Source organism: Sylvia atricapilla, chromosome 25 (genome assembly GCF_009819655.1).
Source record: "Sylvia atricapilla isolate bSylAtr1 chromosome 25, bSylAtr1.pri, whole genome shotgun sequence".
Classification (NCBI taxonomy): Eukaryota; Metazoa; Chordata; class Aves; order Passeriformes; family Sylviidae; genus Sylvia; species Sylvia atricapilla.
In genome coordinates, this window is record NC_089164.1 from 1,045,217 (window position 1) to 1,057,487 (window position 12,271).

General features: G+C 56.4%; 1 protein-coding gene across 1 annotated transcript in view; it reads left to right on the forward strand.

The window, feature by feature from the left end:
- The window catches only part of PLXNA2 (plexin A2), a 125,551-nt gene that overhangs the window by 66,509 nt on the left and 46,771 nt on the right, over positions 1 to 12,271 (forward strand). The window contains exons 5-8 of the mRNA XM_066335774.1: positions 2,322 to 2,445; positions 3,453 to 3,606; positions 4,974 to 5,070; positions 7,347 to 7,461. Coding sequence (XP_066191871.1) covers positions 2,322 to 2,445; positions 3,453 to 3,606; positions 4,974 to 5,070; positions 7,347 to 7,461 — 490 coding nt within the window. The remainder of the gene's footprint in view (positions 1 to 2,321; positions 2,446 to 3,452; positions 3,607 to 4,973; positions 5,071 to 7,346; positions 7,462 to 12,271) is intronic.

Genomic DNA, 12,271 nt, shown 5'->3' on the forward strand with positions numbered 1-12,271 from the left:
CCCTGAGGCAGGCACATCCTTCAGGACACCAACTGCTCAATGTCCATCCTCACCTTTCCTCCCCTGTCCAGGGTTTACATTTTTTGCAGACAATTTCTCAGGCTCTCTGTTCTTATTTTTGATCCTGTTGTTTTCTCAGTAACCTTGATGAATTCCTGAGGGCTCTAAGAACAGAGCTGCAGGTGGTTTGATAACATTACTCACAGCCAGTTGGGCTGGTCCATCAGAATGTCCTACTGTACACATACATTGGTACACCAGGGCACTCCAGGCATTTTGGGGGTTTTTATTTCGCTTTTTTTCCTTTCCAAGAGACGCTGTCCAGCCCTACAGCTCAGCCACCCTTTGTGCAGTAGTGTCCCAAAGTCTCCAGTGTCACAGCTCCTGTGACAGAAGGGAATGACTTCCATCCCTGGGCATCCCCACACCTTGGGCCATGCCCTCAGCCCTGTGTGGCCTCCCCGGGGCTGGGTGGGCAGGGGCTGGGCAGGGGCTGGGCAGGGGACGCTGCAGCAGGAGCTGTGCCGTGGTTGTTTGGTTGGTGCTGCTGCAGCTCCTCTGCAAGAATCAGCGAGCGCTCCCCTCGTGCTAATGAGCCGAATCTTCACAAGGCACCCGGGGAGCAGGTAAAGGTTGTTATCTTCATTTTGCAGAGACAAAACCCTCGGTGACAAGAGGAGAGGAAAGTGGCACTTCCTCTGCCCTTTTGGCCGTGACATTTCGGCATCAACCTATTCCCAACGAGGGCTCCTCCCCTGGTGGGAGTTCTCAACTCTCCCTTCCAGCATCTGCCGCTTTGGAGCAGTGATCATTTTTTAGCTTTTTTTTTTTTTTTTTTTTAAGCTGTAAATAATTGGGTTTATCATGCTGTTCCTCGAAGCCTCTGTCATCTTTGTTGGGAGGCCCACGGTGCTGGAGTGTTTGTATTTAATTTTCATCTCTCCCTTTCCAATTCTCACACGTTGCTGCTGCCAGCTGCTCCCTGGAAGGGCGCTGGGTCAGGGGGTGATGCTCACACGGTGTTCAGGGCTGGCTGAGAGGGTGAGGGGTGGAGGAGGAGCTGATTCCTTCCTCCTCTGTGGGCACAGAGGGATCCTTTGCTCTTTTGGGAGCGATCAGAGGCCTCCTGGAGACTGTTAGAGGATCTCTCCAGCCCAGCGGGATCTGAAACCTGCGAGACTCCCCCGTGCTGCTCTCTGCGAGTGTGTTATTGTCTCCAGGCCTATTTATCTCTGTTGGGGCTGTTGCCATAAATAGGATGATAAAAAAGAGCCATTCCAGCCAGTCAATGAGATAAAGGCTCCAGTCAAGAGCTCACTTTAGGGCTATCTTAGAGATTCACTTAAACCTCGATATTTCTTCCTTTGGCACCATTCATATTTAGCTCCTTTGTGCTCCAAAGGAAAAGGCACAAAAGGGAGAGGGTGAGGAGAGCAGCCCCAGCGTTTGTGGGGGATCACGGGGGTGGTTTGCAAAGGGGAAGTGGAAACTTCACTCACCTTCATCTAAAGAGAACAGCCTCACTCCCACTGCTGCACAGAACCCCACAATGTTCAAAGGGACCTCAGGGGGGAGTTTGTCATCTGCATCCACGGAGGGGGCTGGAAGGAAAAGGATTTTCCCCAAGTGACACAGAGCAGGAACTCCTGGAGGGATGCCAGCACCGCAGTCTGGTTTGGAACATTGATGGTCCTCCCTCGGTTCCCAGCGGGTGCTCTGCTGGAAAGAGCGGGATTCCTCCCTGCCCCAAGGACACCTGCAGCAGAAAACGGGGATGAGGAGCACAGGGAATGCCAGGAGCAGTCCCAGCCACCTTGGCACGCTCGCAGGTTTGATTCCTGCTGCTGGGAATGGGAAGGAGCTGGGAGCTGGAGGCAGGAGCAGCAGCCAAGCCCTGCTGGCAGCAGCTGGAAGCTCCCATTGCTGGCTCCGTGTCTGCCCCAGCTCCGGGAGGAGATGATTAGTGAGCTGTGTGGTTTTAATTAGGACAGAGGCATCATCGTGTCACTGCTCCCTGGTTGGGTTTGTGTGCAGATGGGGAGTCCCCGGCTCACCCCACAGCCCCAGCACCAGCAGCACACGGGACTGGCAGCTCTGGATTGTGTCCCAGCGCAGGAATTACTCACGGGACACTCGGGCTTTGTCTCCTTGCTGATCACAGAACATTTCCCAGCGCCCTTTGATCCAAACCTGGTACCCAACACCTGCTCCCCGTGTGGGACACCACCAGGCCCTGCTGTGGAACATCTCCCCGGGGTTTTGGGGGGTGTTCTGTGCTCCGGGGGGTTGTTTTCGGGGCTCTGAGCGCTCCTGTGTGGCAGGTGCTCCCCGAGGGACCGCTGTGAGCGGGCAGAGGAGCCGTTCCGCTTCGCCGGCAGCATCACCCAGTGCCTGAGCGTGGCCGTGCAGCCCAGCAGCATCTCCGTGTCCGAGCACAGCCTCCCGGTGAGCGGGGACGGGGACAGGGACACCTCCGCTCCAGCCTTTCCCCCTTCCCTCTGGCACAAATGTTTTCTCATGAAGTCACGCTCGCAGAGGAGCGGGGGAGCCAAGGGGTCACCCGAGCCGGGGGAGAAACAAATTCCCCTTCCCCTGCTACCCCAGCTCACATTTCCCTGCTTTCTGGAGCTGAAAGGAAAGGCTTTGTTTCCCAAAAAGCTCCTCTGTGAGCCGTGCTCGGGCCTGGCTCTCCGAAGCTTCCCAGCTGTTGCTGCCAGAGCCCCCCACACCCCGCTGGCAGCTGGTGCTGCCACCCCCCGTGTGAAAATGGGCTGGGGACAGGACACTCAGCCCTACAGGCACTGGTCTGCCACGGGGACAGCCCCCAGCTGTGATGGGGACACTCCCAGCTCTGATGGGGACACCCCCAGCTATGATGGGGACACCCCCAGCTGGAATGGGGACACCCCCAGCTGTGATGGGGACACCCCCAGCTCTGATGGGGACACCCCCAGCTATGATGGGGACACCCCCAGCAGTGATGGGGACACCCCCAGCAGTGTTGGGGACACCCCCAGCAGTGGTGGGGACACTGGGGACTTGCCCCTCCCAGGCCAGGGCAGGGTGGTCTCCCCTGCAGCGCCGTGGGCAGGGAGGTGCTTTGAGCTCAGGGCTTTGGGGACGGTCACTGCTGCTCTCGGGGTCCTGGCACTGAGGGTGGCACAGCTGCTGTAGAGCAGCCAGGGGATGAAACTCTGCCATTGCCACCAGCCCTGACCTGCAGCAGTGCCCCAAGGCTGGGCAAGGTGGGTTTGTATCAATAAAGAACATCCCTCCCTTCCTTTTTCCTCCTCCCTTCCCCGAGAAAGCGCAGCCGTGGGCAGGTGGGTGATTTAACGGGGTGGTTTTGAAAGGGAAAACTGCCAGGACTGGGAATTTGAGGGAGATTTGGGTGGCTCTGCCTGTGCTTTGAGCTCACAGCTCTGTTCTGCTGCCCTGTGCCCCTGCTGCAGCTCAGCCTGTGGGTGAAGGACGCTCCTGACCTGAGTGCCGGTGTCAGCTGCCTCTTCGGGAACCTGACCGAGGTGGAGGGGCAGGTTTCGGGCAGCCGGGTGGTTTGTGTGTCCCCACCGGCCAGAGATGTCCCCTCCATCCCCGTGGATCAGGGTAAGTGACGGCTGCTGGGCACTGACACGGTGTCACCCAGCTCGGGGAGTATCACCCGAGCGCTGCAGAGCCTCTGGGGCTGCCACCGAGAAATCCACGCTGCTGTCAAAACCTGTTGGACCCAGGGAGCTTCAGCCCTGGGAAACGCATCCCACACAGGGCAGGGCGGGCTGGCAGCAGGCAGCAGTGAGTGCCTGCCCTGTCCTTGCTCCCTCCCTGTGCTGCCAGACAGCTCCCAGGGCACGACAGGAGCCGTCTGTCCCCTCCAGGCTGTGTCACGAGTGCCCGGGAGCTCTCAGCCCTGCCAGGCTGGGTGAATGTGGCAAGCAGGGATGTCCCCCAGGCCTGGCTCAGCACCCCACGAGTAGGTGGCTGCAGTTTCTCTGTTTTAGTGCTGATCTTTGGGTTGGCTCTTCATTAATGTCACCGCTGTCAGATTTTCTCTTCCTATAACCGAAGTGCCACTGGCCTGGAGCTCATTTTCCCCTTGGCATCCTTCCAGGTGGCCACGGCGCCTCCCTGCTGAGGTCTCTGTGATTCTGAGGCGTTTTATGGAGCCTGAGCCTTGGGGAACACTTTGGGACCAGAGCCCCGTGGCAGCAGGGCCACACAGCCCCAAAAGAACAATCTGCTCTTAATTAACCCCGAGCTCAGGCTGCTGAAAAGCTCCACTGGCGCTTCTCCTGTTTCCAGCAGCGGCTCCTGCTCAAGGAGATAATTGTGGGAGGTGATGCCCAGAGAAGCTGTGCAGCCCTGGAAGTGTTCAGGGATGGGCCTGGGTGGGGTTTGGAGCAGCCTGGGATGGTGGAAGGTGTCCCAGCCCATGGCAGGGGGAGCCGCGGGGTGTCTGAGGATCCCTTCCACCCAAAGCCTTCCATGACTCCCCAGATCTATTCCTGGGCTGTCTCTCAGAACAGCCTCACTTTTCATCCCGGAGAGGGAACCAGGGAACAGGGCGAGGTCCCAAACCCACCCCAAGGCAGCTTTACCCCACGTCTCTGACGCAGTTTGCCAGCAGGGCTGGTTTGTCTGAGGCATTGCTGGTTTTTTGAAAGCAGTGCTGATTTTTTTGAATCATTGCTGATTTTATGGAGGCATTGCTGGTTTTTGGAGGAATTGCTGTTTTTTCCGAGGCATTGCTGGGTTTTTTCGGAGCACTGCTGGTTTTTCAGAGGCATTTCTGGCCACGGGCACCCCGGGGTGCCCCAGGGCAGGGTGTGGGTCCTGGCGGTGGAAGATGAAAACCTGAGCTCCCCCAGCAGCGGGGGGCTCAGCAGGCGGCCGGGGGGCACAGAGCACCGCGGGCTGTGCTGCTGCTCCCCCCGGGCCCGCGGGCAGCAGTGACGGGCTCTGCTCTTTGTCCCCAGACTGGTTCGGAGTCCTGCTCCAGCTGAAGTCCCGGGAGACGGGCAGGACCTTCGTCAGCACCGAGTTCAAGTTCTACAACTGCAGCGCCCACCAGCTGTGAGTGCTCCTTCCTTGTCCCCAAACAGAGCCAAAAACCAACCTAAAAACTCCGGGGAGGGGGCGCCGGGAGCGGCCGGGGGGTGGCACAGTGCTCGGGGCACAGCGACAAGGACACTGCCCGGCTCTCCTCGGGACTCCGGGGGCGTGCGGAGCTCCGGAGCCTCGGCAGGAGAGAGCCGGGAACAAGCTCAACCTGCGGGTGCCCCCAAGCTGCGTGATCCCGGTACTGAGAGAGGGAATCCAGCCGGGAACAGGGGCGGGAGAGGGAAGGGAAGGGAAGGGAAGGGAAGGGAAGGGAAGGGAAGGGAAGGGAAGGGAAGGGAAGGGAAGGGAAGGGAAGGGAAGGGAAGGGAAGGGAAGGGAAGGGAAGGGAAGGGAAGGGAAGGGAAGGGAAGGGAAGGGAAGGGAAGGGAAGGGAAGGGAAGGGAAGGGAAGAGAAAGGAAGGGAAGGGATGTGGGTGGTGGGATGTAGAATAGAACAGGTGGGATGTGGGCAGAGGGAGGTGGGATGCAGGAGGAGAAGGTGGGATGCAGGAGGGGAAGGTGGGCTGCAGGAAGGGAAGGTGGGATGCAGGAGGGGAAGGTGGGATGCAGGAGAGGAAGGTGGCTGCAGGAGGGGAAGGTGGGATACAGCCCAGGCATGTGGGGGGCCCAGAGGAGGCTCGGTGGAGGGGCTGAGTTGTGCTGAGGATGATGGAATGTCCTGGGAGCCCTCCTGTGGTGCTGTGACCCCCGGGGCTGGGGTGGCTCAGAGCTCAGGATTCTGTGTGCCCAGGGAGCTGCAGGTGGGACAGGAAACCTGCCCTGCCAAGTGACTTTTAGTAAGGACCTGATCAGGTGGGAGAGGAAGCAAAGGAGACTTGAGTGGTCCTTGAGAGGGCTGGACTGGGGTGGAAAAGGCGAGGTAGTGACCTGGTGTGAGTCTGGGAGCTCTGGATCCTGCTGGGGTCCCTTGTCCTGCTGGGGGCTGGGGAGAGCTGGGAGCAGCAGCAGGAAACCACAGACACCACGGAACAGGGAGAGGTGCCAAACCAAACCACACCAAACCAAACCAAACCACAGGCCTGGGGTGGCCAGGGAGATCCTCCTCCCCAGAGGGGATACTGGGAGCTCCCCCAGCCCCTGCTGGGGATGCTGGAGGCCAGGCCAGGCCAGGTGAGGTGCTACAGACCCAAACAGGGACAGAAATGGGTCAGACAAAGGAGTAATTAAACAGCCTCGCTGGTGCATGATTAGAATAAGCTCCCGGGCTATTAAGGTCAGCAGGAATGCATCAGAAGGAGAACACAATTGAGTCATTAGAGCTGGTTCTGGTGGCAGCAGCTCACAGTGCCCTGGCCCCTGAGCCCAGCTGGCACAGGGAGAGCCCCTGCCTGCAGCGCTGCTCTCCTCCTCCTCCTCCAGAGCTCCATGCCTGAGGCCACGCTGCCACTTCCCTGGTGACATTTGTCCCTGTGCCCTGGCCCTGCTCCAGCACATCCCGGGCACTTCCCTCTGCAGGCAGCGCCGCAGCCACGGGCTGTGGCATGGGACTGGATCCACGGGCACAGCTGATCCTTGTGCCACCAAGAACTGCCACGTGGCACCAGGGGTGGCCTCCGAGGTGGAGGAGGTGGCAACTGCCAGGATGAGCAGCTGTCACAGCTCGGGAGTCTCTGTGGCAGCAGCGAGTGGGGAACAAAACCCACCCGGGCACTCTGCTGGCAGCTGGCTCCCCTGGGGCTCAAAAGGGTCTGTGTTCTTTCAAAAACATTTCATAAGCAGGTTTTTTGTTGGGTTTTTGTTTTTGTTTTTTTTCCTCGCCATGAATCAAAAGCACTTGCTGCACCCTCTGCCCTCCAAGGCCAGGCAGAAGTGTTGCTGTTGACTTCAAGCATTCCTGGCTTGTAGAATAACTGATCCCGTTTTTGCCAGGCTTGCCTTCTTTCCTAGGAGCTGAAACCCCAGCCTGGCGCCTGTGCAATGCCCTGCCCCGTTTTACACCAACCCAACCGTGGGCAATAAATCCCAGCTCGCGTTTTACTGTGGAGTAAATTCTGAGGCTGCCCCAAGCCTGTCTTTGAGCGTGTGTGTGTTTCCCCAAACCTGGTCCTTGGGGGGTTTTTTGGTGGTTTGTTTTGGTTTGTTTTGGTTTGGTTTTTTGCTGTATCAAAACCACCCCCTCCCAAAGGAATTCTTTCCCCAGGAAAGCCTGGAATTCTGGCAAGGCCTGGAGGTGACTGCAGCCCTGCCAAGGTGCTGATGGCTGTGCTAACCCCTCCTTTTCCCCGCAGGTGCCTGTCCTGTGTGAACAGCGCCTTTCGCTGCCACTGGTGCAAGTACCGGAACCTGTGCACCCACGACCCCACCACCTGCTCCTTCCAGGAGGGACGCATCAACGTCTCCGAGGTACCACGCCGGGATTCTTCCCTCTAGCTTTGCTTTTCGGTGCCGCAAGCAGCAGAACCCACGTCGGTGGGAGGTTTGTTGTCGCTTGGTGTGGAGAAGAGCAGCTTTAAAGCAGGGAAGTGTTGGTGTCACTGAAGTGCTGCTCTTGACCCGAACGCCAGAGCTGATCCCTCCCCTGCTGTGTGGGAATGCCCAGGTTCATTAATTACGATAATTACTGTGGTTCTTTCCCCCAGGGGGGTTCCAGAGGCTCCTCAAAGCCGGCACTTTGCAGAATCTCTGCTTTTGTCCGAGGGCCAGCAGCAGGTCTGGCTGGGGCTGGTCAGTGCCCGGCCTTGGCAGCGCTGGGATTTATGGCAGGAGCTTTTGGAGGAGGGAATTACCAAAGTGCACAGCCCCAGAGTTTGGAAAAGGGAATCGGTTCAGGTTCCAGCGCCGGGGACCCGGAGCCGTCTCTCTTAGCAGTTCATAAAAGGTGTGGGGCTCCAATCCAAAAATGCTTTTAGCACTTGGAAAGGCACAGCCCGTGAGTGGCTCTGCCAGCTCTCCTGTGTGTCCCAGGGCAGAGAGATCCGTGGAGGAAAGGGGTTTTTTAGCACAAATTCCTGATTGAACATTGCCAGGAGCCCTTGGCCCGGGGTTTCTGCACTCCTTCTCCTGCCTGCTCCATCTTCATGAGGTCCTGGTGCCGGCAGGGTCCTGGGCTTTGCCCTCACTGCCCCTACAAATACCTTTGTAGCACCTGAAATGAGTGCAGGTCCTAAAGCTGAGAGGTAAAAAAGAGGTTTAAAAGAGTCTCTGGAAATGCTGCGAGTCCTGGAAAGTGGGAAAGGCAGGGGTGAGGAGATGTACGAACGGGAGGAGAAGAAAGGAGAGGGAGATGTGCCAGTTTCCAGACAAATCCTCGTTAGTGAGTGAAGGAGATGGAGGAAAACAGAAGAGCTCAGTCAGTGGCATGAAAACTGAGTTTACAAAAAGAAGTGACTGAAGGTTTAACCAGGTTGCTGCTAAACCAGGAGTAAACTCTACTCCTGTGTCTCCCTGGATAAAATGCTGCCAGGAGATTCAGAGGTGAAGGGGAGAGGAATTTATGTGAAAGAACGTGGTGGGAATCTGCAGATCCAGGGAAGGGGACGGATGCCCAAGGAGAAGCATCTCCACCCCAGGAACAAACCAAAAGCTTTCTCCCTCCAGCTCAAAGTCAAGAATCTTCCTTTCACCGTATCAAGAGACATCAAAACCCTTTGCTTCTCCTCCTCTTGAGTGAAGAGGAGTTTCTCCTTCCCACTCAAAGCATCCCTGTCCTCCCAGGCTGCACGACTGCAGTTCTCCGTTCCCTGGGTCTCCCACCCCGGCGTCTCAGAAGTGTCTGACAAGTGTCTGCTAAAGTAGGACAGTCCCATGATCTCTGTTCTCCCCTGGGAGCACCCAGGACTCGCCTGAGATCACACGAAGGGAGAAGGGGACGAGTTGGTGCCTCTGGAAGTTCCTGCTGGGATCACAGGGCTGTCGTGTCTCCAAAGAACCTCCTCTGTCATCCTCGTCTTGCAGAGGTTGTTTCTTGGCAGGGGATGTTTTGGGATATCTCACACCCTGCGGGTGATTAGTTGTGATAAGGGCTGATGATAACGATGCAAGTGCTCTGCTGTCCGTCATTTCTTCCCCGGATCTCAGAGCACGGGCAAAACCACCCCAAACAAATGTGTTGGCTTATTTGAGAGCAATGAATTTCCTCTTCACACACAGCGTGGTGATAATGCCTTTGCTGTGGGCTCTTCACCAACACAGAAATAAGTAAATGCCTCATGAAGGGTTTCCTCTCCTCGACCAATTCAGATCACAATGTTCTCATTGTGTCACGGCCTGATGTATTAGGAAATTGTTTGTGCTTAGCCTGGCTCCCTCCCCAGCACAGCCAGTGGTGTTTGGAGCCGGTGATCTCCGTGCCTGTGCCCTACTTTCAGTCCCCTGTGCCTCTCCTTACGTAAGGTTTACACACGTGTTCACACGGGCCTGCAAATTCTCCTCGCCTCTTTATATTTAATTCAAGGGAAAATATCTTGAATATTCCCTTTTACCCGTGGCCCATCAGAATCGGCGTCCCAGTGGGATGGGATGTGTAACGAGCTCCCTTTGATGCTCCCAGGAGTTGTCTGTCTGGAGGAGGAACAACTCAAAGCCTCAGCCACTTCGCCAGGAGACGGGGGAGAGAAATTCCCTCTTCGTGAGCTCCTGCTCCTTGTGAGCTCCTGTCCGCACTGACCGAGCTCGGGGCTGCCTTTCTGCCCTGCCCTCGGTGAAAATACAGCCCGGAGAGGTTTTCTCATCCCTCCACCTGCCCCGTGGGCAGGAATTGTGTGCTCAGCTCCAAGGGCAGAGCTCAGAGGCAGACGTGGGCAGACTTTCAGGGAAAATGAAGATGTGGAACACGTTGGGGTGGCTGGTCAGTGAGCACAGAGCCTTTCACAGCCTTTGCAGCTGAGGATCTTGCAGGACAGAGCTGGCTGTTCCTGATATCCTCTCTCTGATGGGAATTTCTGAGATGGGGGATCCCAGCTCCTCTGAGGTCTCCATTTCCAGGCAGTTCTTTAGGAGTTAATAATTAGAGAAGCGATTATTTTCTCATCCTGTTCCTGGTCAGAGCCTTCCCTGTCAGCACAAGGTGCCTCCTCAGACCTTGCTCCCAGTAAATCAGGATTTCTCCATGAGAATCTCGTGGCTGTGGAGGGCCGATTGTCCCACTTTACAGAACTCCAGATCAGACCAGTGACACCGTTTTAATGTGCCTGGCGTGGTGTGGTTTGTGTGTGAGGTTTTGTGACTTCTCTCTAAATGCCTGAACCATCCAGATGAGGAGGAACGTGGACACATGAACATCCTCACACCCCGTCCCAGAGGAGAGCCAGCAGGGAAGAAATCCTCTTAGCTCCGCGGGATGTGGGAGCCCGTCCGTCTTTGATGTCCAGCGAGCGCTGCTAATGCCCTTCCCCCTGGAGGGACGCTGATCTGGGCACGGAGCGCTGCAGATTCGGGGATTTCAGTGCCCTGGTGACTCCTCTGAATTCCCGCGGATTTCATGGCAGTGCCCTTGCCCCTGGCTGTGCCCTTGGGTGCTGCTTGATGTGGCTGGAAGGAAACAACCCCCAAATCAGCCCGTCCTCGTGCCTGTCCCGACAATCCCCATCCCACGACATGCGGGAGGTGACTCAGAGCCACATCTCAGGCCGCCAAAGGCAGCCGATGGCTTTGCTGGCTCACACCTGGCTTTGGGGAGGTGAAAAAGGAACAAAAAGCCCGGGTTTAGCCAAATTCCCTCAGCTCTGAGCTGCGGCGATGCGGTTTTCATCCCCAGTGTGGACGTTTGGAGGGAAGGAGCCGGGCAGGGAAGAGCTGCGGGGAGCAAAAGGAGATGTTCCTGCCCCTAACCCATCCCTGTGCCAGGGAATCGCTGCTGCCCTCACCTCCGGCACACGAAGGGTTGTTTACAGCAGGGAAAGGCTGTAAATACCCCCTCTCCTGCCTCCCCAAATGGATGGAGAGGACCCAGGTTCCAGCACGTGCCCGCAGCTCGGGGCTGATGGTGTGGGGAAGGAATTCACCAGGCTCGGCTCCAGCTGCCTTTCTTTCATGTCTGGTTTCTAAGGAACAGGGTCTGCTCTCCTTTCCAGTGGCAGAAATGAAGGATAATGTGTTTCCATGAGTGACAGGGACTGTAATTTATATCATTGGGAACACAACTGTGAACCAGGGGTTTACATTCACGTGCCGGATTGGGTTATGTTTATAACTTGAAAATAACGTGCGGCAAGTTAACGTTCGTGGCGAGTTTGCGGGGTTTTTTTTGAAGATGAAAAGTACGAAAAAACCCCAGTCTATTTTCTGCCATTTGGGCTAAATCCCGTAGTCAGAAGAATTGCCTGCCATTTCTAGGCAATTTTTTTTTTCCAAATAAGAGCACGGAGGTTTGACCTACTAAAACTGCTCGGTTAAACACAAATAATAACCATGGGTGCTCTGTTCTGCTCCAGAGACAGCTGCAGAACGCGGGTCTTTAAGGTATTTATAGACCTTGCAGTCTTTGAGGCTAAAAAGTGTTGGAGAAGCATAAAATGTCTTTGTAAATTGTGTGTGCTGATACTTCAGAGGCAGAATATTCCCCGAGAGTCTGTGCCACTCAGGCATCGGAGCCTTGTCTTCCTCCAGCAGATCTGATCCGTGTTTATTCTGGCGCGGGGAAGTCAAGGGGGATAATGAGAGGATTCGGCGTGTTTGTTTAGCGGGAGGAGGCAATAATGGCCTTTCTAACTCGCTGCAGGATTTACCTCTCATGAATTAAAAAACAAAGTAAACTGATTATTGGAGCAAGTTGTGTGTTCCACCGCCTTTATTCGGTTGGGTGTTTTTTTAGGTTTTTTTCTGGAGGTTTTTTTGTGTTCCTGAGGAGGAAAGGCAGGATGGGGCTGAGCACACCAGGGGACCTTGGCCACAGCAGCAGGGCTGGGGCTGCCAACCCCTTCCCAGTGCCCTGCGAAATTCCTGGAAAGGGCATCGCCATCCTCACAGGCACTGCTCCAGCGGATGATAAACCCCCAACAAAATAATTTATCTGGACTGTGGTTTTTCCACCAGGGAGAGGTGGTGGAGGGACAAACGGCCCCGCCAGGCTGCTCCTCCTGCAGCAGCACCCCCGGGAGAGCCAAAACCCCACACAGGGTCTGTGGGAAGGGCTGTGAGTGCAGGGGTTTGAGTGTGCAGACATTTGGGGAGGCAGGAACATGGGTTTGCAAGGATTTAGGGGTGCAGGGATGTG